General features: G+C 45.7%; 1 protein-coding gene across 1 annotated transcript in view; it reads right to left on the bottom strand.

Moving 5' to 3' along the window:
* The window catches only part of SYCP2L (synaptonemal complex protein 2 like), a 331,807-nt gene that overhangs the window by 279,641 nt on the left and 26,325 nt on the right, over positions 1–25,841 (bottom strand). The window contains 4 exon segments of the mRNA XM_030210982.1: positions 7,913–8,001; positions 8,105–8,190; positions 8,456–8,483; positions 9,858–9,962. Coding sequence (XP_030066842.1) covers positions 7,913–8,001; positions 8,105–8,190; positions 8,456–8,483; positions 9,858–9,962 — 308 coding nt within the window.

Here is a 25,841-nt window from a genome sequence, read left to right as displayed (position 1 = left end):
GAATTAGAGAATTTTTTTAGATAGGTGGGGTATGTGAGTATGAATGGTGAATGGTGGCTAGCATTCTCTATGTGTGATGTGTATTTATAAAATAGATTTATTGTATACATTTTTGAATATGAATAAAAATAAGTGAGATTTATATTACGTTTATATTTTCCTGTTTTGTGGTATTTATATTTACATTTGGAGGAAATTTAAAGTGTTAAGATTCCTATACTATTTGTATTGTCATAAACACTGTCCATCAGATTTGGAGGTATGAATAAAAATGTTGCCACTCTACACGTTCATTAAAGAAAGGGAGCAGAGATAGGTAACATACTTTACCATGGTTCTGATCTGATGTGCCTTCAGTGTGATCAACTGCATGCCTGTCATCCAATAGAAGTCTTGGGGATGTGCATTTGTTAAGGTGCCTTTGGTTAGTTAGCACACCTAAAACTATTTGTGCATGCAAAAACCATCGAACATCCATTAAGTGTAAAATAAATTTAACGTGTTCAAATCTAACAAGAAAATCTGAAACTAAAAAAGTCTGAAAATTAGGGACAAAGTCCAAAAATAACCTAAAATAAAGCAAACTTTCTCGCACTTTCCTAAGCAGATTATACAATCTGCAACCCTGTCTAATAGTTGTGTGTCATCTGCAAATTTAATCATATCACTTGTCATTCTGATTTCCAGATCATTTATAAATTCGTTAAAATGGCACACGTCCCAGTACACATCCCTGCGGCACTCCACTTATTCATGCACCTCCATTGAGAGAAATAGTCATTTAACCATACCCTCTTTTCTGTCCAATAACCAATTCCTAATCCAAAACAGAGCCTTGCCTCCTACCCAATGACTCTTTAATTTTGTCAGGAGTAACTTCATCAAAAGGTTTCTGAAAATCTAGATATACTACATCAACTGGCTCACCTTTATCCACATTTATTCACGTCTTCAAAAAAATGAAGCAAATTAGTGGGGCTGAAACCATGCTGACTCTTGTCCCATTAAACCATGCTTATTTATGTGTTCCTGTAATTTTATTCTTTACAATAGATTCCACTATTTTACCCAGCACTGACATCGTACTTACGAGTCTGTAATTTCCCAGATCATACCCTGGAAATCTTCCTAAAAAATTGGCATCACACTGGCCACCCTCCAATCTTCAGGTACTACGGATGACTTTCACAACAGGTTAGTGTCAGCAATTTCATGCGACTTCTTTCAATACCCTTGAATGCATGCCATCCAGTCCAGGTGATTTACTATTCTTTAATTTGTCGATCTGACTCAGTATGTCTTCCACGTTTACCGAGATTTCTTTCAGATCCTCCGCATCATCATAAATGAAAACCATTTCTTGTACAGGTTGATCTCTTAAATCAATACCAAAGCATTCATTCAGTTTCTCTGCTATGGTTTTGTCCTCCCTGATTATACCCTTTTTGCTCCTTCACGATCTAAGTGTCACATGGATTCCCTCAAAGGCTTTCTGCTTCTGATGTACCTGAAAAAGTTGTTACTGTGAGTTTTTGCCTCTGCAGCAAGTTCCTCTTCATATTCTCTTTTAGCCTTCTTTATCAATGCTCTGCATCTAACTTGCCAGTGCTTATGTTGCTTCCTTTTTCTTCTTTTGGGTCCTTTTTCAATTCTATGAAGTACATTTTTTTGGCTCTAATAGCCTCTTTCAGTTCACCTTTTAACCATGCTTGCTATCGTTTTCTCTTCTTTCTACCTTTTAAATACATGAAGTGCATCTGGTCTGGGCTTCCAAGATGGCATTTTTAAACAATGACCAATGATAGTACTGGAGTCTATGAAGAGCCAGAACTTAGAAATTATATCTGCTCCCGAACTAAGACTTTTGAGGTCTTTTCCTCCACAAATTTTTTTTTAATAAGAATTACAAATAATATAATTTAAAGAATGTAATTTGTTCACTATTGAATATCGTATGACTCACAGTTAGTAATATCTTAATGAGATTGAATTTTCAGCTTGTTATTTTCTGTTATTTACAAGCAAGTTTACTGAAATTAGTGGTTAGTCTCTGTCGCTGCCCTATGCCATGGAGGCTACCTCTTTTCCCACACTCCTCACCCAGTTGGCCGCGGAGGCAGAGTTGGGTTTCTACTTTCACCCTCTTGCAGATTTGAGCCCCTTCTCATACCTCAGTCTCATTGCTTCTCATCCTTTGAAGTCCATTCCATCCGCTTATTCAACCCGCTGCCACTCCGAGTTGCAATCATTTACCGACCCCCTGATAAAGCCCTTTCTTCTTTCCTCACTGACTGATGCATGGCTCTCCATTTTTCTTGAACCTTCATCTCCGTCCCTCATTCTTGGCGACTTCAACATTCACACTAATGACCCATCTTATTCTTACGATTCTCAATTTCTCACTTTGACATCCTCCTACAATCTCCAGCTGAGCTCCATCAACCCTACTCACCAGAATGGTCACTGTTTTGATCTTGTCCTCTCCTCTATCTGCTTATCCTCCAGCTTCTGCACTTCAGCTCCTCCTCTCTCTGGCCACCATCTGATCACCTTCACACTTCATCACCCTCCCCACCTCAGTCCCACCCGGCCCTTACCACTTCTTTCAGAAATTTCCAGGCTGTCAACCCTCCTTCCCTTTCCTCATGTGTCTCTAATCCCCTCTCTTCCATCTTGTCCTCCAAGCCTGTCGACAAGCCTGTTTCCTCCTACAATGCCACTCTTTCCTTTGCTCTGGATACCCTCGCACCCTCCACCAACCATCCCATAAGACATACCCACCCTCAACCCTGGCTGACCCCTAGTATCTGATACCTACGGTCCTGTGCCCCCTCTGCTGAACGCCTCTGGCTGAAATCTCACACCCATGCCAATTTCATTCACTTCAAATTTATGCTGACCTCCTTCCACTCCTCCCTAGTCCTCGCCAAGCAAGACTATTACACTCAACCGACTAATTCTCTTGGCTCTAACCCTCACCGCCTCTTCGCTACCTTGAACTCCCTCCTCAAAAGTACCCTCAGCTCCTACCCCCCCCCCCCCCTCACTCCTCAATCACTGGCTGATTACTTTCATGACAAGGTCCAGAAGATCAACCTTGGATTCTCTGCCAAGCCGCCTCCTCCTCTTCTTCCCTTAATCACCCAATGCCTCCTTCTCTTCCTTTCCTGATATCACCGAAGAGGAAAATCGCACACCTTCTTTCCTCCTCGAAATGCACTAACTGTCCCTCTGATCCCATTCACACCAACTTACTTAACGCCATTTCTCCCACTATCACCCCCTCTATCTGTCACATCCTCAACCTCTCTCTTTCCACTGCAACTGTCCCTGACGCCTTCAAACATGCTGTGGTCACACCGCTCCTCAAAAAAACCATCATTGGACCCTTCCTGTCCTTCCAACTACCTGCCCATCTCCCGTTTACCCTTCCTCTCAAAGTTACTTGAGTGTGCCGTTCACAGCCGCTGCCTTGATTTTCTCTCCTCTCATGCCATCCTTGATCTGCTTCAATCCGGCTTTCGCCCTCTACATTCGACTGAAACAGCGCTCACTAAAGTCTGTAATGATCTATTCCTCACCAAATCCAAAGGCCATTACTCCATCCTTATCCTGCTCGATCTATTTGCTGCTTTTGACACTGTCAATCATAGTCTTCTTCTTGCCACACTGTCCTCGTTTGGATTTCACGGCTCTATTCTTTCCTGGTTCTCCTCTCATCTCTCCCACCGTACCTTCAGAGTACATTCTGGTGGATCATCCTCCACCCCGTCCCACTCTCAGCTGGAGTTCCTCAGGGATCTGTCCTTGGCCCCCTTCTCTTTTCCATTTACACTTCTTCCCTGGGCTGTCTGATCTCATCTCACGGTTTCCAGTACCATCTTTATGCTGACGACACTCAGCTCTACCTCTCCACACCTAACATTACTGCTGAAACCCAGGCCAAAGTTTCAGCCTGCTTGACCAACATAGCTGTCTGGATGTCACACCGCCACCTGAAACTGAACATGGCCAAAACTGAGCTTATTGTCTTTCCCCCCAAGCCCACTTTGCCCCTCCCCCAGTCTCTATTTCAGTAGATGGCACCCTCATCCTCCCTGTCTCATCTGCTCACAACCTAGGAGTCATCTTTGATTCCTCCCTCTCCTTTTCTGCTAACATCCAGCAGACGGCCAAAACCTGTCGCTTGTCTACAACATTAGACAAATTCACCCCTTCCTCTCTGAATATGCTACCAGAACCCTTATCCAAACCATTGTCACCTCTCGCTTGGATTATTGCAATTTGCTTTTCACTGGTCTTCCACTCAACCATCTCTCTCCTCTCCAGTCTGTCCAAAATTCTGCGGCACGACTTATTTTCCGCCAAAATCGTTTTACCCACACTAGCCCACTCCTCAAGTCACTTCACTGGCTCCCTGTCCGCTTCCATGTACAGTTCAAACTTCTCTTACTGACCTTTAAATGCATCCATTCTGCAGCCCCCAATACCTCTCCTCTCTCATCTCTCCCTACATTCCTCTTCGTAATCTCTGCTCGCTGGACAAATCTCTCGTTGTCCCCATTCTCCTCCACTGCTAATTCCAGGCTTCATTCCTTTTCCCTTACGGCACCTTATGCCTGGAATGGACTTCCTGAGCCTGTACGCCTAGCTCCATCTCCGTTTTCAAATCTATGCTGAAAACCCACCTTTTCACCACTGCTTTTGGCTCCTAACCACTACTCAATTCCCCTATCCTTGTTCCTTCTCACCCAGTATTTTCCTTGCCCTTGTCTGTATTTTTAGATTGTAAGCTCTATCGAGCAGGGACTGTCTTTCTGTGTCAGGTGTTCAGCGCTGCGTGCGTCTGGTAGCGCTATACAAATAATAATAATTTTTAAACAATGTCCATGCATGATTTAGAGGCATATTTTCAAAGCAGACTTACAAAGTTCCATTGTAACCTATGGAACTTTGTAAGTCTAAGTGCTTTGAAAATGAGCTCCTTAATGTCCTAACCTTTGCAGCCCATTCTTTTAGCTTCTTTTCAAGCTTTTCCTCATTTCATCATAGTTGCCCTTTTGAAAATTAAATGCTGTTACAGTAGATTTCCTTTGTAGCTTCATTCCAGATACTAGCTAAATTTTGATCATGTTATGATCACTGTTTCCCAGCAGACTCAACACCGTTACCTCTCGTACTATGCCCTGCACTCTACCAAGGACTAGATCTAAAATGGCACGCCCTCTTAAGAACATAAGAATAGCCATACTGAATCAGACCAATGGTCCATCTAGCCCAGTATCCTGTTTCCAACAGTGACCAATCCAGGTCACAACTACCTGTCAGAAACCAAAATAGCATCAACATTCCATGCCACCAATCCTGGGGCAAGCAATGGCAGTTATCTCAATAAGAGACTATGGACTTTTCTTCCAGGAACTTGTCCTATCCTTTTTTAAACCCAGATACGCTAACCACTGTTATAACATCTTCCAGCAGCAAGTTCCAGAGCTTAATTATTGAGTGAAATGATATTTCCTCCTGTTTTTAAAGTATTTCCATGTAATTTCATCGAGTGTCCCCTGGTCTTTGCACTTTTTCAAAGAGTGAAAGAACAAATCGATTCACTTTTACCTGTTCTATACCACAGGAGTTTGTAGACCTTAATCACATTCCCCCTCAGTCATCTCTTTTCTAAGCTGAAGTGCCCTCTTTAGCCTTTCCTCAAATGAGAGGAATTCCATCCCCTTTGTCATTTTGGTCGCTCTTCTTTGAGCCTTTTCTAATTCCGACAACCAGAATGGAACGCAATACTCAAGGTGAGGTTACACCATGGAGCAATATAGAGGCATTATAATATTATTGGTCTTATTTTGCATCCCTTTCCTAATAATTTCTAGCATCCTGTTTGATTTTTCTGCCACCACACACTGGACAGAAGATTTAGATCTTTTTCTTCAGTGCTGCCTCCTTAGGTGGACCCTAGCAGCAGGTAACTATGATTCAAATTATTCTTCCTAACTAGTAAAAAAAAAAAGGCCCATTTCTGACACAAATGAAACGGGCACTAGCAAGGTTTTCCTCAGAGTGTGTATGTTTGAGAGAGTGACTGTGAAAGAGAGAGAGAGAGAGAGAATGTGCGAGTATGTGCAAGTGTGTATGTTTGAGAGTGAGAGAGAGAGAGACTGGGTGCGAGTGTGTCTGTGAGAGAGAGAGTGTGTATGTGAGAATGAGAGTGTGTGCAAGTGTGTATGTGAGAGACAGTGTGTTTCACACAGATACAGTGTGTGCGAGAGAGAGAATGTGTGTGAGACACAGACTCTCTGTGAGTGAGTGTATGAGACCAAGAGAGTGTATGAGAGAGAGAGAGAGAGAGAGAGAGAGAGAGAAAGACATTGACAGAGACAGAGAGTGTGTGTGTGACAGAGACACCTCCCCCCCCCCCTCTGGTGTCAGGCCCCCCCTCCCTCCCTCTCTCTGGTGTGCAGTGTTTTGCTAGAAATGAAATGGGCAGTGTTATAATTGTCATTTTTTTCTTTATTTTGGACTGTGATAGGAGACATTAAGTTTGGCAGTTACATGAAGTGATATTGTGTGTGTGTGTGTGTGTGTGTGTGTGTGTGTGTGTGTGTGTGTGTGTGTGTGTGTGTGTGTGTGATGCATGGGAAGGAGTATGTGTGGGAGAGAGATGATGTTTGGTTAGGGGGTTTGTGTGGTGATGGGTGAGGCGGCATCACTGTGTATGTGACAAAGTGTGGTTGTGTGTTTTTGAAAGTGAGAGAGGGTTGTGTTGAGTGGTAGGTTGTTTTTGTGTTTGTTTGATATTGTGTTTTAGTCTCAGAATGTGGTGTTGGGGGGGGATAGGGGGCAGGGTGGTGAACTAAGTGTGTGTGGTCAGGGGCGTATCTGGAATCCGGCGGTAGGGGGGGCCACAGCCAGAGAGGGGGGGCACATTTTTGCCTCCCTCCCCCCCCCCCCGCCGCCGCCTCTCTCCATCCCCTCCCTGCCGTCAACCCTCCCCCGCTGCTTACTTTTGCTGGCGCCGAGGTCCGACCCGCAATCTCCGTTTTTCGTCTTCCTCCGTGGCCATGCTTCCAGGAAGTAACGCTGCAGTGCTGATTCGTTGAATCCAGTTCGACGTCTGACGTCAGACGCCGAACTGGATTCAACGAATCAGCACTGCAGCGTTACTTCCTGGAAGCATGGCCACGGAGGAAGACGAAAAACGGAGATTGCGGGTCGGACCTCGGCGCCAGCAAAAGTAAGCAGCGGGGGAGGGTTGACGGCGGGGAGGGGGGCCAGGGCGAAATCTGCGGGGGCCCAGGCCCCTGTGGCCCCACGCAGATACGCCCCTGTGTGTGGTGGGGGAGAGAGAGTGAGTGTCAATCTCTCCATGTTGTGACAGCTAAATAATAACAAATCATTTATAAAAACTGCAGTAACAACTACATTTCTTAGGCTGGTTTTTTTTGTGTGTGTGTTTTTTATTTTTGTGGGGTGAAAAGGAGCCAAAAAAGTAACAATACAAATTTGTCAAACATGTACCTAATGATAGGGAAAGTCAATTATCCAGGATAACCTAGAACAGTGTTTCCCCAAGTCCAGTCCTGGAGTACCCCTTGCCAGTTAGGTTTTCAGGATATTCTCAATGAATATACATAAGAGATTTGCACATATGGAGGGAGTGTATGCAAATCAAGTTCATGAATAGTCATTGTGGATATCCTGAAAACCTGACTGGCAAGGGGTATTCAAGGACTGGACTTGGGAAACACTGACCTAGAGTGCATTTTCTGGACAACGACTGGGAGAAAAAAAATTAATACCAAAACTTCTTCTATCCACATAGCTGTGCCATTTAAAATCAGCTAAGACATAGAAAGGTTCCCACTCCTTGCAGCATCAAACAATACATAACGAATACACTTACGTGAGACAACATAGTTCCTCTGACAAGTGGAACCTTTTTCTATCTTCCAGTGGTATGCTGTCTAATATGGCATTTAACGTCCTCAAGGCCTTTTTCCACCCAAGAAAAAAAATGGACAGTAAAAAGGAAACATAATGAGAGAGTTTTCAACACTTCAACTGATGAAAGAAATTTTTCTAAATCACCTCTCACCTCTAATCGAAGAGAAAATGCAGCATCTCTCTGCATCACCAACAGTCCCAATCTTACTATAAACGAATCCAGTAACTGTTTCTTCCCTGTAAACAGGGGGAAAAAAAAAAAAAAGCACTTGCGTCAAAATCATATTGGATAAAAACATTTATATTGGACATATTTATAAAAGATTTCCTACTCAACAAAAACAGAACATGATTTCTAGTAGCTTACTTCACACAGAGCTTCTAAGTCTTTAAAAGAGTTGCATATAAAATAGAGATGGGGAAAGAAAGAATAAAACAAAGGAGCAGCAGTATAAAATTAATAACTGGAAAAAAAAAAAAAAATATATATATATATACTGACCTTCACCAGCACTGCACTTGCAAATTACCTGAGCAGACAGAACAAAAACACACAGAAGACCAATTAATAAAGGCCAAGCAAAAAATATACTTCAGCACTTGCCAAATTCTAAGTCATGACCCCAAATAAAGTCACAGACTGAATTTGGGATCATGACAGGGGGAAAAGGTGTCACTGGTCTGCCCAAGGGACACTATAACTAATCCTAAACGGGCTGAATAGGAGTCGGGGGATTATGGCAGCAGTAACTCCATTTATCATTACCCTCTGTTGCCTTTCACTATATGACAGCCGAAGGCAGTGACACAGGCAACAAAATAGGGCTGGGGATTGTGTGCTCTCTTTGTGGTCACAAAGTTTGGGAACCAATGATGTACTTAAAATATGTACGGTATTATCAGTTACTATATTTATTCATTCATAACATTTGCTAAACCACCCTTAAAACTAGAAGCCAAATGAATCTGAAAATAAAATAAAAGCTACAATGTCATAGTCAAGTGGAAAAAGAGGAACACACACAAAGCATCAGCTCTCTGCTTCAGGGGCCTGGGAAAGGATAGCTCAAAAAGTCAAGCCTTTGTAGCTCTTCTGAATTTCAGAAAAGAGGACTCAATGGAAATAGTACAGAATTCCATAGATAAGGGTCAAGATAAGAGAAAGCTGAGTACAGTATATTAGAACTTCCCTAGCCTGATCAAGGTGACCCCACAGCCAGTCGGTGTTTCCAGATATTCGCAATTAATAACCATGAGACAAATTAACATATACTGGACATTAAACATATGTAAATCTCACTGATGCATATTTATTGGGGAAGTTGTAAAATCCTGACTGGCTGTGGGGTTATCCAGGTCAGTTTTGGGAAGCCCTGTATTAAATCATCATAATCAGACCTTCATTAAAGAGCAAAGGCAACACCTTTTAAGCGTATCAGAAAGCCTCTTCAGCCTTTCCTCATAGGGAAGTCATCCCATCCCCTGTATCATCTTTGTATCATCACTGTTCCATGCCCACAGCTAGGAACTGAACATTCCCCTGCTACTTCTGGAGAGGTGAAATGTGTGTGGGGGGGAGGGGGGGAGGCTATGAATGAAGACTTGGGAGGGGGAAGGGAACATAAAAAAGTGATGGGGAAGGGGTGAGAAAAGAAGTAAATGGGGGTCCATGGGAGGAGGCAAAACATAGTGTTAATCCAGCCCTGATTCTGCTATACTTCTCAATGAGAAAGCAAACGTGATACAAAGTACAGCATTTTCCATAAACTAGAACACACCAGCCTCAACCCCTACTATGGTGGGAAACTCCAACTGAGTCTCTTCTAATTTTACTACCTAAAAGTTAAACAGAATGACAGACTATGTACAATGTCTGAACACATAGTTAATGAGACAAAACTTACCAAAGCAGTATCATAAAAATCTTCAATAAGAGATATGAGAGATTTGTTTGACGCCAATACTTCTACTCTCAGAAATTCTGTTGCTCTTTCAAACCACAAAACCATGTAAAGGAGGGAAAAATTGTTAATAAGATGGGATCATTATCTTTTCAGCTAAATTTGAAATAAGACAAATATAAAGTTGTACCTAATCTCTCAACTTTTCTTATGAAGATGATTGAAAAAAAAAAACAAGCAAATGAATACATTATGGTTCTACCTTGCATTTCCCAGACAATTTAATCAAGAAAAAGTGAACATTTCATTTGGATAATACTTCTACCAGATCATTAACACAAACCAAGATGTACCCCAGTGGCATAGCTACAACTGAAAGGATGAGAAAATTAAGATTTGCCCCTATAGCATATTTCTCAAGGCAGCCAGAGACAGGTCCCCCTCAGAGCTCCAGTCAGAAAGTGTGTGTGTATGGGGGGGGGGATCTGGTATAGATGACATGCAAGTTAGTGGATATCAGCAACAGGGGTGTGTGTGGGGTTCTGTGAGGTCTGTATGTAAAGCAGGACAGTACCTGTGGGATGTGCAGGTAGATACTAAGCCATTGGGGGTATGTGCAGGTGTGCTGTGGGTAAAATGATTAAACTGTGGTAGCAGGAGTTTGTATATGTTGGGGGGAATGGTGGGGAGTGTGATGCTTATATGTCTGAAGCCACTGAGGGCAAAGGGGTGTGTATGTTTTTACAGGATCAAGGAGAGGGTTGTTTGTCAGAGGCCTGGTCTAAGAAGAGTTTTGCCTGAGAGGAATCACTGGGGGGTGGGGACATGTCCGAGGTAAATCTTCAGGAACGGTGTCATCATTTCATTAGGGGGAAGGTGTCCAAATTGGGCCTACACCTGCAAAAAGGGTGTGGGGGAGGGTGCAGGGGAAGGGAGTTGTATCAGGTCTACAGGAAGGAGTTTGTGGGTGCCGTAAAGGCCTAAGGGAAGGCTCCTCATGTCTTTCCCTTTCTATGGGGCATACAAAATATGTTTAAAGTTTGGAAGAAGGCAAGTGTAGTACACACTGCACTTACCTTTAGCTGTGCTGCTAAATTGCCTCCTATCACATTCTCCCCCATTCAGCCAAACAGTCAATAAAAGAGCTGAAGTACTTCACCTCAGTCTAGGCAGTTAAAAAATCATGGCTCTTGTGAGATTTCAGTCCCACAACAGCAGGCAATGAGGCATTATACAGCTTCACTTGCTGCAGTGCCACATGGGGTAAAATCTGAAGACTGATCAGGAGGCGGCATGGTAGCACAGCTAAATATAAGTTCTGTGTATGCCGCTTTCCCTTCCTTTCAGCGCTACCATTGCTGCCTGCAGCCTCATCTTATTTTTCAAGAAGCAGGAGGCAAGCCATCAGTTCTTTACAAGGCTCGTTCAATGGTAGCTATACCTGATGTACCCACTAGGCAGATCTTGCAGGACATTTCATTAGAAAATATACTTAGTTGGATCAAGGGTTTCCTAACCACTAGAATATATCAAGTGAAATCAAACTCAAACATATCATCACCGTGGAAAGCAAACTGCGGAGTACCCCAAGGATCACCGATCCTCTTCAACCTAATGATGACCCCACTAGCCAAGACCTTATCCAACCAAGGCCTAAACCCCTTCATCTATGTAGACTATGTCACAATGCACATTCCTTAAAACCATGATCCGTCTGAAATCACCAACAAAATCAAGATCAGCTTGAACATCATGGACTCATGGGCAAATGCATTCTAACTAAAACTCAATACAGAAAAAAAACACACTGTCTCATTCTCTCATTCCAATACAATGCGGACAACCCTATAAATATAAACACTTCAAATTATACCTTCCCTTTTCTCAGACAGCCTGAAAATCCTCAGCGTTACAATTGACCTTAACCTCACACTAGAGTGCCAAGTAAAATTGACAACAAAGAAAATGTTCCATTCCATGTGGAAACAAACACATGACACCATTCTTCCCGAGGGAAACATTTCGTCACCTGGTACAATCAATGGTACTAAGCCATGTAGACTACTGCAATGGAATTTATGCAGGATGCAAAGAACACATCCTAAAGAAACTTCAAACTGCCCAAAACACGGCAGCCAGGCTTATACTTGGAAAAACACGATTTGAAAGCACAAAACCCCTCCATGAAAAACTGCACTGGCTCCAAATCAAAGAATGCATTGCTTTTAAAATCTGCACCATGGTTCATAAAATCATCTATGGCGAAGCCCCGGGATACATGATAGACCTCATAGACCTACCAACCAGAAACACATCCGGATCATCACGATCATATCTAAATCTCCACCACCCAAGCTGCAAAGGAATCAAATACAAATCAACTTATTCATCCAGTTTTTCCTACATAAGCACACAACTGTGGAACGCCTTACCAAAAGCCGTGAAAACGTACGACCACCTAAACTTCTGGAAATCGCTAAAAACCAACCTGTTCAAACAGGCATACCCTACCGATCCAACCTAAATGCTTGAATTCTGCAACACAACGAAACCAAAGCACGTATTGTCCACAACATAACTCTTCCGCTCTACAATTCCTAATGTGTATTTTCACATGAACCTTTCCTACAACATAACATTGTACTTGTTCATACCGGAGTTGGTGAACGCCCCTCTGGTACTATGTAAGCCACATTGAGCCTGTTTGGTGGTGGTGGGGGAGTATTTCTATTTCTAATATGTGATCACTTGTTCTAGATTTATTTTATTTTTGTTACATTTGTACCCCGCGCTTTCCCACTCATGGCAGGCTCAATGCGGCTTACATGGGGCACTGGAGGGTTCAGTGACTTGCCCAGAGTCACAGGGAGCTGCCTGTGCCTGAAGTGGGAATCAAACTCAGTTCCTCAGTTCCCCAGGACCAGAGTCCACCACCCTAACCACTAGGCCACTCCTTTATTTGATGAGAGCCTGTTTTGTATATGATGAAAGTGTGGCATTCTGTTTGCATGCAGTCCCACTTCTTTTACCAGTAGTAGATATATTGCTATTCTAGGGCCGTTTAATATTCATAGTGCTGCCTATTCAAAGGTAGAGTTCATGCTGTTTCAATCATAGGAATTAATGTCACTGTTGTAATGACAGGTTTGCTACATGTATGTTGAGAGGATTGTTTTCAGATTTTGTATTTCAGAATCTGTTTGGTAATAGAGATATTTATGTTGCTATTGCTCAGATGACATAAGAAAGAGAATATATTTTTTGTATGGTAACTTCCATGGAGAAATGTCCTAGTTTATTTATTTATTCATGACATTTATACCCCACATCTCAAACAAGTTCACATTATAACAAATACAAAACTGAGTAATTTTTTGGTTACATAGAACAAGTAGAAATAGATTCAAATAAATTATGAAGTCAAGTTAGCATAAACAGTTATAACATTCAGGATAAGATTTGAAGTCATAGATATTGTCACTAGTTAGGCAGAGGATTGACTTTCTGTCTTTAATGATCAGTCTTATCAGATACGTCTTTATTAGTTTGTGAAATATGAAATAGGCTTCAATATGACGTAATTGCTTAGTGTTATGACCCAGTAGTAGTGAGCCCCTGTGCCCCGACTGAGCACGGTAGAGATGGAGTGACACCGCACTCGGTCAGGCAGCCAGACAACCCCTAGCTTCAACTGGGAAGCGACCACCGTTCACCGGGAGTTGAGCTCCCAGCTGCAGGTAGCCACCAGGACTTCTGGAAGCGGCAGGGTTGCACGGACACTGACCAGAATAGCAAGAAACAGGCAAAGTCCAGAACCAGAACTCCAACAGGCAAAGAATAGTCAATTCAGTCCAGGGTCAAGGCAGGCAGCAAACAAGCGTAAGCCGAGAAGACTAGCCAAGGTCCGGTACACAGGAAATCAGGAACAGAAGAAAGTCGGTGAACAGCACTCCGACAGCAACTCCTCAGAACAAATGAGGCCGAAGCAACGAAGGACTGAAGGCAGGGCTTTAAGTAGTGGAGGAATTAGGCTCAAGTATGTGCAGCTGATTCAAGATGGCTGCCCCCATCAGCAGAGGTACCTTCGTCCAAATATGGGCTTCCTTCCTGACCTCGTTACTCCAAGATGGCTGCCCCCTCCTGAGCTAGCCAAGATGGCTGCTGTCCTTGATCCAACCCGGATGACGGCTGCCAGACATAGGAAACTGAAACCGACCCTCCTAAGACTGAACCTTGTCCCTCTTGAACAAAGCTGAGGAATGACTTAGCTGGGAGGAGCGTCGAACAGGTGAGGGACGTAATACTTAGGCAATTAATTCCATCTGATAATACGTTGGCAGGAAAATCCAGCAAAGTGAATAGTTTTATATTTAATTTTACTGCATTGAGGAAAGTGTAATACAAGAAAGTCTCTGGAGGATTTTTTAGCATTATATGCTGATAGCTCAATAAGGTTCTGTATATAGGACAGAGATAAACCATAAATTATTTGGTAGGCAAATACACCTATTTTATTTATTTATTTATTTATTCATTGCATTTGTGTCCCACATTTTCCCACCTCTTTGCAGGCTCAATGTGGCTTACAATACATCATGTGTAGTGGAAATACATTAGCAAATAAACATAGTATTACTGAAGGATCTTGGGCAATATGATGAAGATAAAGCATAGTAGTAGTAAAACAAGCAGATATTATAAGACAGTTCTGAATATATGTGGAGGAGTTGTGTATAATCATATTGGTTGATCTTTGTGGTATGCCTCGTTAAAGAGATGGGTCTTCAGTAAGTTTGTTAGTTCATTAAAGCGAATGCTACATACCTGTAGAAGGTATTCTCCGAGGACAGCAGGCTGATTGTTCTCACTGATGGGGTGACGTCCACGGCAGCCCCTCCAATCGGAAACTTCACTAGCAAAGTCCTTTGCTAGCCCTCGCGCGCCCGCGCGGCCGTCTTCCCGCCCGAAACCGGCTCGAGCCGGCCAGTCCAGTATGTAGCAAGACAATACACTTCAAGGGAAGACACAACTCCAAAGGGGAGGCGGGCGGGTTTGTGAGAACAATCAGCCTGCTGTCCTCGGAGAATACCTTCTACAGGTATGTAGCATTCGCTTTCTCCGAGGACAAGCAGGCTGCTTGTTCTCACTGATGGGGTATCCCTAGCCCCCAGGCTCACTCAAAACAACAACCATGGTCAATTGGGCCTCGCAACGGCGAGGACATAACTGAGATTGACCTAAAAAATTTACCAACTAACTGAGAGTGCAGCCTGGAACAGAACAAACAGGGCCCTCGGGGGGTGGAGTTGGATCCTAAAGCCCAAACAGGTTCTGAAGAACTGACTGCCCGAACCGACTGTCGCGTCGGGTATCCTGCTGCAGGCAGTAATGAGATGTGAATGTGTGGACAGAAGACCACGTCGCAGCTTTGCAAATTTCTTCAATGGAGGCTGACTTCAAGTGGGCTACCGACGCAGCCATGGCTCTAACATTATGAGCCGTGACATGACCCTCAAGAGCCAGCCCCGCCTGGGCGTAAGTGAAGGAAATGCAATCTGCTAGCCAATTGGATATGGTGCGTTTCCCTACAGCCACTCCCCTCCTATTGGGGTCAAAAGAAACAAACAATTGGGCGGACTGTCTGGTGGGCTGTGTCCGCTCCAGGTAGAAGGCCAATGCTCTCTTGCAGTCCAATGTGTGCAGCTGACGTTCAGCAGGGCAGGAATGAGGACGGGGAAAGAATGTTGGCAAGACAATTGACTGGTTCAGATGGAACTCCGACACGACCTTTGGCAGAAACTTAGGGTGAGTGCGGAGGACTACTCTGTTGTGATGAAATTTGGTGTAAGGGGCCTGGGCTACCAGGGCCTGAAGCTCACTGACTCTACGAGCCGAAGTAACTGCCACCAAGAAAATGACCTTCCAGGTCAAGTACTTCGGATGGCAGGAATTCAGTGGCTCAAAAGGAGGTTTCATCAGCTGGGTGAGAACGACATTGAGATCCCATGACACTGTAGGCGGCTTGACAGGGGGCTTTGACAAAAGCAAACCTCTCATGAAGCGAACAACTAAAGGCTGTCCTGAGATCGGCTTACCTTCCACTTGGTAATGGTATGCACTGATTGCACTAAGGTGAACCCTTACGGAGTTGGTCTTGAGACCAGACTCAGACAAGTGCAGAAGGTATTCAAGCAGGGTCTGTGTAGGACAAAGCAAGGATCTAGGGCCTTGCTGTCACACCAGACGGCAAACCTCCTCCAATGAAAGAAGTAACTTCTCTTAGTGGAGTCTTTCCTGGAAGCAAGCAAGATGCGGGAGACACCCTCTGGCAGACCCAAAGAGGCAAAGTCTACGCCCTCAACATCCAGGCCGTGAGAGCCAGGGACTGGAGATTGGGATGCAGAAGAGCCCCGTCGTCCTGCGTGATGAGGGTCGGAAAACACTCCAATCTCCACGGTTCTTCGGAGGATAACTCCAGAAGAAGAGGGAACCAGATCTGACGCGGCCAAAAGGGAGCAATCAGAATCATGGTGCCTCGGTCTTGCTTGAGTTTCAACAAAGTCTTCCCCACCAGAGGTATGGGAGGATAAGCATACAGCAGACCTTCCCCCCAATCCAGGAGGAAGGCATCCGACGCCAGTCTGCCGTGGGCCTGAAGCCTGGAACAGAACTGAGGGACCTTGTGGTTCACTTGAGATGCGAAGAGATCCACCAGGGGGGGGCCCCACGCCTGGAAGATCTGTCGCATCACACGGGAATTGAGCGACCACTCGTGAGGTTGCATAATCCTGCTCAACCTGTCGGCCAGACTGTTGTTTACGCCTGCCAGATATGTGGCTTGGAGCACCATGCCCTGACGGCGAGCCCAGAGCCACATGCTGACGGCTTCCTGACACAGGGGGCGAGATCCGGTGCCCCCCTGCTTGTTGACATAGTACATGGCAACCTGATTGTCTGTCTGAATTTGGATAATTTGGTGGGACAGCCAATCTCTGAAAGCCTTCAGAGCGTTCCAGATCGCTCGCAACTCCAGAAGATTGATCTGTAGATCGCGTTCTTGGAGGGACCAACTTCCTTGGGTGTGAAGCCCATCGACATGAGCTCCCCATCCCAGGAGAGACGCATCCGTGGTCAGCACTTTTTGTGGCTGAGGAATTTGGAAGGGACGTCCCAGAGTCAAATTGGAGCAAATCGTCCACCAAAACAGGGATTCGAGAAAACACGTGGACAGGTGGATCACGTCCTCTAGACCCCCAGCAGCCTGATACCACTGGGAGGCTAGGGTCCATTGAGCAGATCTCATGTGAAGGCGGGCCATGGGAGTCACATGAACTGTGGAGGCCATGTGGCCCAGCAATCTCAACATCTGCCGAGCTGTGATCTGCTGGGACGCTCGCACCCGCGAGACGAGGGACAACAAGTTGTTGGCTCTCGTCTCTGGGAGATAGGCGCGAGCCGTCCGAGAATCCAGCAGGGCTCCGATGAATTCGAGTTTCTGCACTGGGAGAAGATGGGACTTTGGGTAATTTATCACAAACCCCAGTAACTCCAGGAGGCGAATAGTCATCTGCATGGACTGCAGGGCTCCTGCCTCGGATGTGTTCTTCACCAGCCAATCGTCGAGATATGGGAACACGTGCACCCCCAGCCTGCGAAGCGCCGCTGCTACCACAGCTAGGCACTTTGTGAACACCCTGGGTGCAGAGGCGAGCCCAAAGGGTAGCACACAGTACTGGAAGTGGCGTGTGCCCAGCTGAAATCGCAGATACTGTCTGTGAGCTGGCAGTATCGGGATGTGTGTATAGGCATCCTTCAAGTCCAGAGAGCATAGCCAATCGTTTTGCTGAATCATGGGGAGAAGGGTGCCCAGGGAAAGCATCCTGAACTTTTCTTTTACGAGATACTTGTTCAGGGCCCTTAGGTCTAGGATGGGACGCATCCCCCCTGTTTTCTTTTCCACAAGGAAGTACCTGGAATAGAATCCCAGCCCTTCTTGCCCGGATGGCACGGGCTCGACCGCATTGGCGTTGAGAAGGGCGGAGAGTTCCTCTGCAAGTACCTGCTTGTGCTGGAAGCTGTAAGACTGAGCTCCCGGTGGACAATTTGGAGGTTTTGAGGCCAAATTGAGGGTGTATCCTTGCAGGACTATTTGGAGAACCCCCTGATCGGAGGTTATGAGAGGCCACCTTTGGTGAAAAGCTTTCAACCTCCCCCCGACTGGCAGGTCGCCCGGCACTGACACTTGGATGTCGGCTATGCTCTGCTGGAGCCAGTCAAAAGCTCGCCCCTTGCTTTTGCTGGGGAGCCGCGGGGCCTTGCTGAGGCGCACGCTGCTGACGAGAGCGAGCGCGCTGGGGCTTAGCCTGGGCCGCAGGCTGTCGGGAAGGAGGATTGTACCTACGCTTGCCAGAAGTATAGGGAACAGTCTTCCTTCCCCCGAAAAATCGTCTACCTGTAGAGGTAGAAGCTGAAGGCTGCCGGCGGGCGAATTTGTCGAATGCGGTGTCCCGCTGGTGGAGAGACTCTACCACCTGTTCGACTTTTTCGCCAAAAATGTTATCCGCACGGCAAGGCGAGTCCGCAATCCGCTGCTGGATTCTATTCTCCAGGTCGGCGGCACGCAGCCATGAGAGCCTGCGCATCACCACACCTTGAGCAGCGGCCCTGGACGCAACATCAAAAGTGTCAAACTCCTCTGGCCAGGAATTTTCTGCACGCCTTCAGCTGCCTGACCACCTCCTGAAAAGGCTTGGCTTGCTCAGGGGGAAGAGCATCAACCAAGCCCGCCAACTGCCGCACATTGTTCCGCATGTGGATGCTCGTGTAGAGCTGGTAAGACTGGATCTTGGACACGAGCATAGAGGAATGGTAGGCCTTCCTCCCAAAGGAGTCTAAGGTTCTAGAGTCTTTGCCCGGGGGCGCCGAAGCATGCTCTCTAGAACTCTTAGCCTTCTTTAGGGCCAGATCCACAACTCCAGAGTCGTGAGGCAACTGGGTGCGCATCAGCTCTGGATCCCCATGGATCCGGTACTGGGACTCGATCTTCTTGGGGATGTGGGGATTAGTTAGAGGTTTCGTCCAGTTCGCAAGCAATGTCTTTTTTAGGACATGATGCAAGGGAACAGTGGACGCTTCCTTAGGTGGAGAAGGATAGTCCAGGAGCTCAAACATTTCAGCCCTGGGCTCGTCCTCCACAACCACCGGGAAGGGGATGGCCGTAGACATCTCCCGGACAAAGGAAGCAAAAGACAGACTCTCAGGAGGAGAAAGCTGTCTTTCAGGAGAGGGAGTGGGATCAGAAGGAAGACCCTCAGACTCCTCGTCAGAGAAATATCTGGGATCTTCTTCTTCTTCCCACGAGGCCTCACCCTCGGTGTCAGACACAAGTTCACGGACCTGCGTCTGCAACCGGGCCCGGCTCGACTCCGTGGAGCCACGTCCACGATGGGGGTGTCGAGAGGTAGACTCCCTCGCCCGCATCGGCGAAGCTCCCTCCGCCGACGTAGTCGGGGAGCCCTCCTGGGAGGTGGCCGCAGTCGGCACCGCACGCGGTACCGACGTCGGGGACCTCACCCCGGGCGATGGGCCAGCCAGCGCCACGCTCGACGGTACCGGAGGCGCAAGCACCGCCGGTACCGGAGGGGTAGGGCGCAACAGCTCCCCCAGAATCTCTGGGAGAACGGCCCGGAGGCTCTCGTTCAGAGCGGCTGCAGAGAAAGGCATGGAGGTCGATGCAGGCGTCGACGTCAGTACCTGTTCCGGGCGTGGAGGCTGTTCCGGGCTGTCCAGAGCGGAGCGCATCGACACCTCCTGAACAGAGGGTGAGCGGTCCTCTCGGTGCCGATGCCTGCTGGGTGCCGACTCCCTCGGCGACCCAGAGCTCTCGGTGCCGACGCGGGGAGGGGACCGGTGTCGATGCTTCTTCGACTTCTTCCGAAGCATGTCACCGGAGCTCCCCGGCACCGACGAGGAGGACGTCGAATCCACCCGTCGCTTCCTCGGGGCCGAGACCGAAGAGGGTCGATCTCGGGGGGGCTGTACCGCAGGAGCCCTCAGGGTAGGACCCACCCGAGGGCTCACCGCCACCAGCAGGGGAATGGACAGCCCTCACCTGCACTCCACCCGATGCACCACCGTCCGACGACATCAGCAGACGAGGTCCTGGTACCACCGACGTCGATGCAGCTATCCGAAAATTGAAGCACCAAAATTTAGAGGGAGAAAAATCTCGACCGAGGCCAAAAAGAGGCCTACCCCGACGACGAAAGAAAACTTACCGGGGCAAAAAGCTGGAAGTACGGGGAGGATTGACACGAAACCCGGTGGAGGGTTTCCGGAGCACTTCCCGACTTTAGAAAAGCTTTTCCGAAGAAAAAACACGCTCAAAAAACAATTTGGACGCGCGAGGTCAACTTTCCGGGGCCCGACACGGCGAAACACGACCGTACCGAGTGCGGACAAAAGAAGACTGGCCGGCTCGAGCCGGTTTCGGGCGGGAAGACGGCCGCGCATGCGCGGTGCGCGCGGGCGCGCGAGGGCTAGCAAAGGACTTTGCTAGTGAAGTTTCCGATTGGAGGGGCTGCCGTGGACGTCACCCCATCAGTGAGAACAAGCAGCCTGCTTGTCCTCGGAGAATCGTTTTTATGTTGCGCGGCAGTGTGTTCCATAACTGTGTGCTCAAGTAGGTGAAGTCTGACGCGTGCATTAGTTTGTATTTTAGACCTTTCCAGTTAGGGAAGTGTAGATCAAGGAATGTGCGGGATGATCTTTTGGCATTCCTGGATGGTAAGTCTATCAGGTCTGACATGTAGGCTGGTGCATCTCTGTGAATGATTTTGTGAACTAGGGAGCATATTTTGAACGTGATGCGTTAAGTGGGAGCCAGTGTAAATTTTCTCGTAGGGGCTTAGCACTTTCATATTTTGTTTTGCCGAATATGAGTCTGGCTGCAGTGTTCTGGGCTGTCTGAAGTTTCTTGATTATTTGCTCTTTACAGCCGGCGTACAGTGCGTTACAGTAATCTAGATGGCTGAGCACCATTGATTGTACCAGATTACGGAAAACAGTTCTTGGGAAAAAAAGGTCTTACTCTTTTTAATTTCCACATTTTGAATGTAACTTGTGCATTTATAGGGAGCCAATCTAATTTAAGTAGAAGCAGGGTTGCTTCGGAGTAGCAGGGAGCTCCAAGAACAAGGTGCACTGCCATATTCTGGGCACTTTGCAATTTTCTGATTATCAAAGTGTTAAGTACAGCATAAACGGTGCTGCAGTAGTCAAATTTAGATACTAAGGATTGGGTTAAGTGTGCACTGGGCCATTTTTTTTTTTACTGCGGTTGGGAAAAAGGCTATTTTTAAATTTTCCCATAAGGCACCTCCATTCCAATCCCTTGCCAAGTGAATTCATGTGACAGATACATTACAGAAAATCTGCAGTAGACACACTTGGTAGACTCTCCTGTAATCTCCATTGCTTGAAAGGGGATGAAGGATCCCCTGAGGCAGGAGGTGTCCTTGAGTCTGGGTGAAAAAAGATTGTGCTAGGTCTCCATAGCGAAGGAGTAGCTGGCTGAGCTGAACCAGCCTGTTCCCATGGCAGAGGTATCGCTGAACCTCACTTTTGCAGTGACAGAAGGTTTTGCAGTTGAGCATTATGCAACTGACTGAGCATCTTGTGGAGAGATGTGCAAGAAGGAAGACACCAGAGAGAACTATTTCCCAGAATTGGCTACAGCTCAAACACTGCATGGAGAAGCTCCTAACCACTCGATGGTGTAGAAACGGGGATGTGCATCCTTATTAACTACTTATCCGACAATTATTACGTTTAAGATAATATGATTAGGTTAAGTCTCACTGGATAAATCTGTCAGCGTTGATTAAGGTTTCACTGCATGGTGATCTGCCAACTTCTCTGGCTGCTATCTTAAGACTTTACTGTCCGGTTAGGCCATCTTTGTCTCAGAAAGGTCTTTTAGAAGTTCCATCATTCAAATAGATCCATCTTGAGAAGTTCCAGTCATCTATTTTTTAATGTTGCCGAATCATCATCATGGAACTCGCTGCCGAGTTAAGGTCTTCATCTACTTACCTGACATATTCCTTATTCGAAAGGCCTTCCATGATTTACTATAAGAACTGCTGGGTGTATTGCTTTCAGATTTGTTGCTATTTTAGGCTTATGTTTTTTTGCTGTATCTTATTGTTGATGTTTTTGGTTTATATATTACAGATGTATTTTGATTGTATTATTGTTTTATATTTATTTTATTACGTATATTTTTATCTTGTAAACTACATAGAATTTTAAGCTATTCCATTATTTAGAGTCTAAACTAATGAAATAAAAGACAAAGTTCAATCACAGGTAAAGGTCTTGGATCAACGACTAGGTTTGGGTCCTTGGGGCATTAAGTGGCTCAGATGTATAAGTGGGGGTAATTCAAGAAAACGTAGTGGTGAACAGGCTGGAAAATCTGGAAAAAAACAATATACAGCCCTTACTTTGAGGGTTTCAAACTTTCCTAAAGTTTCTTTATTACTCCCCTTCCCATTGGAGCTTTTTAAGAAGTTTCCTCATGGTTCTTCTTAGGAGTTCAAGAGAAGTCTGTCCCCTGTTAGTAAGATATTTTTCAAACCTTTGGGGAGTAGTCGTCTGAACCTGAGGGTGGGGCTCAAGGAGCAGTGGAATAGTCATGGGGGTGGGGGGGAGACTTGAGGACCTGAGCTCATCCATCCTCCAAAGTGCAACATCCATTGCAGGGGCCGCCTGCTGCCCTTTGCTATGGGTGTTGCAATTTCTCAACCACACCTCCTGGTATGCAGGTCCTATGTCTCTCTCTGACCCCCCCCCCCCCCCCCCCCCGAGTCCTGATGGGTGACAAGCCAAAGCTGTGGCTGGTGTTGCTGGGGCCTTTCCTCTTTTACATCCCACCTCCTGTGATGTAACTTCCTGTGGGAGGATGCAGGACTGGCCACAAAAAGTCTATTTCAATGCCTCTGCCAGTCACCTTCCAGGATTCTGAAGAACTGCCAAGCCCGGGAGAGGAGGGGGAACAGCGGCAGCAGAGAGGTACTGGACCTGCATAGGATGGGAGGCAACAGCATTATTTCTTTGGTTGGCAGGGCTTGGGCATCCCTGCCAGCAAAGTTATGATTAACATGACAGCAGCAGGGGGTGGATAATGAAGAGGCAAGGCATAGCTGCTCCCTCCCCCCCCCCCCCCCCCAGTCCCCCCTAAAAATGGACTGCTGGCTACACTTCTGTCAAGGAGGGGACATCTTGAGTTAGTCAAGCCACAAGATACTCTGTTTTGAGGCTGGATTTCCATCAGTAACATTAACTGTTTAAGGATCAGAAAGTATGGGATTTTCTAAACTTATATAAAAGTACACAAGATCATAAGAAATGTACCACTATCTGCTTTGTTTCTTGATGCATCATTTCTTTTGAAATTTCCTTGTAAAGGTGTACTGAAATTGGCTAATTTAAGTTATGTTTCTTTTTAACTCTTTTCAACTGTACTATTTTCTTGATTTAAAAAGTCATTCAACTCGCAGTGTTTTAGGTAGGGTTGTGCTCCTTGAGTTGGTTTTTTTACTTCTGTTTTCTTTCTTTCCAAAGCTTTCCTTAATGCCCCCCCTCCACAAATCTTTGTTGCACCCCCTTTGCCACCTCAGTGAAAAGTCATGGTATGACTCCCCCCCTCTGTTCCGTTCTGACTAGGTGTAGTATAGCAGGAGACCCAGAGTACTCACAATCAGTAGTCGGCCGTTACCCTGGGTTAACTCCGGGAACAGGGAGTGGAGCAGCAAAATACACTAACCTCATCTTCCAATCCAAGAATGGAAGAGGAAAAAAAAACTAAGTTAGGACTATCCTGAATTCAGATGACACCACACTGGAAACCAAACAATGTTTATTTTGTTCAACGATGTGATATATATATATATATATATATATATATATATATATATATATTACTTTCAACTTTTATACTCAACTGTAAGTTAATTATAACATGTGTATTAACCAGTGTTACTTGTTCCCAATATTATAATTTCATAACCTTCTAATATGAGCCCAACCTTTACGCTTGAGTTCAGTACCTCATATATATTACAGTTGTTAATTATCTTTTTTTCTCTCTGCAGGATTGCTTTTCCAGCAATTGTTATCAGGAATATTATCAGATAAGTATCAGTCTTCATCAATTTCTAATATTCCATTTCTTCTCAACTTTCAAGGTTATTTTGTTTAAAATGAACTGATACTTTGTGTACCCTGTTTCTTTCACAAAACTTCGGTGAACCCAACTCCAGCTCAGGTAAGTATGTGTTTCCCTTTTTGTCCTGTAACTAGTTACAACTTAGCTGACTCTTGACTTCAATGCCGTTTGTGCGTGCCGTCATTCTTGCATTGGGGCCCAGCATGTACGGTTTTCAGGTATTCTCCCTACACCTTTCTTAAAGAACTTAAAAGGAAGGAATACCCTATCTTCCTGTCTTGATCAAATGTCCCTCACTTAGTGACACTTATGATTTAACTTATCAATACTTTGGCCAAAACTAACTCAAACAAAGTAAACAAAAAAAACCCTTTCCCTAACCTTATACTATTTTTACGTTCCCTAATCTAAAGAAGGAATGTTTCGAGGAGTACAGGACCCCAAACACCCAAAGCACTTTCACACCAAATTCTATCCTTACAGTTACTTCCTAATTTCTATTAATACTATATAATCCCTTCCTTACCCAAAACCAGTTAATACACAAATTTGGCGGTGTTAGACTACTCACCCTTTTAAGCCCAATTAACCATTAATACAGTCCCAACCCCTATGCATTCCATGAACTACCTAAAAAAAAACCTTTATTCCCAAAAACAGCAAGATAATCACCCTTCCCCCTTTAATACCCCCCTCTTTAGAGACTTACTCATAGGTACCCCTTTCCCAATCCTAACTCAGTATGTATATGTGTGTATATATATATATATATATTTTTTTTTTTTTTTCCACCTCAATCAGCACCAGCCTCATCCACACACCACCTCTCTCACCGCAACACCAACTCCTTCTGGCCACTCACACTCAAAAATACTTATACTCTCTTCATCTGTTTCTGCCCAACTTTCAACTGACCAGCAAGCTGTCGCCAAGGCAACCAGGTCTCAGCTTGCTCAGCTGTTGTTCCAGAGTGATGTCACTATAAAACTTTTTCTTTTCCCTCTGGAGGAGCCCAGTTAAGATTATTTTAACCCCTAAGTTACACTGGGCTCATGGGTTGTCTGACAACCTCTTTGCAACAGCTCTCACGGTCCAGTAGATCCCTCCTCTCTCTTCTGTGGCACAATGCCAATAGGCTGTCTGTTTCTGACCAAGAAACCTCTCTGCAGCACCCCACCACCCTCTGACACCACTTTCTATTTCGGCCCAGGCAGAATGTGGCAGAAAGGTAGCTTCAGAGTCAGGTGCATACAGCCTGTAAGTATCCTTCTGTTGCCAAGGAGGGAGAGAGCTTCAGGACCGTGGGAACCTCCCTAGCCAAACCCAGCTTACTTCCCACAAACTGGGAAGGCTGCCAGGACAACAGGGGGTGGGGGAAGCTGGATGGAACTCAGGGGTGTGGGAAGGAGCAGAGCAGTAGCTGGATACGACCAGGGTTAATAGTGTGGGGGGGGGGGGGGGGGGGAGGGAACACAGAAGAAGCTGGATGCAACAAAGAAGGGAACAAGGCAGAAGTTGGATGTGACTTGAGTGGAAGGGAAGAGAACAGTGTAGAGCAGAAGCTGGCTGGGACTAGGAAGGGAGAAGATAAATTGTACTTGAAAGAACGTGTGTGAGGAATTTTGAGGGAGCAGTTATGGACGTGTGTTAAATGGGCTAGGAGTATGAATGTTATTTTACTTATCCACTTTTATTGCTCACCTCTTTATTCACTATATTACAGCTATTATCCATTTTGTGTTATCTTGTAAACCTAT

The sequence above is a fragment of the Microcaecilia unicolor genome, chromosome 1, assembly GCF_901765095.1.
Source record: "Microcaecilia unicolor chromosome 1, aMicUni1.1, whole genome shotgun sequence".
NCBI classification, from domain to species: domain Eukaryota; kingdom Metazoa; phylum Chordata; class Amphibia; order Gymnophiona; family Siphonopidae; genus Microcaecilia; species Microcaecilia unicolor.
This window is presented reverse-complemented; position numbering and strand designations above follow the sequence as displayed.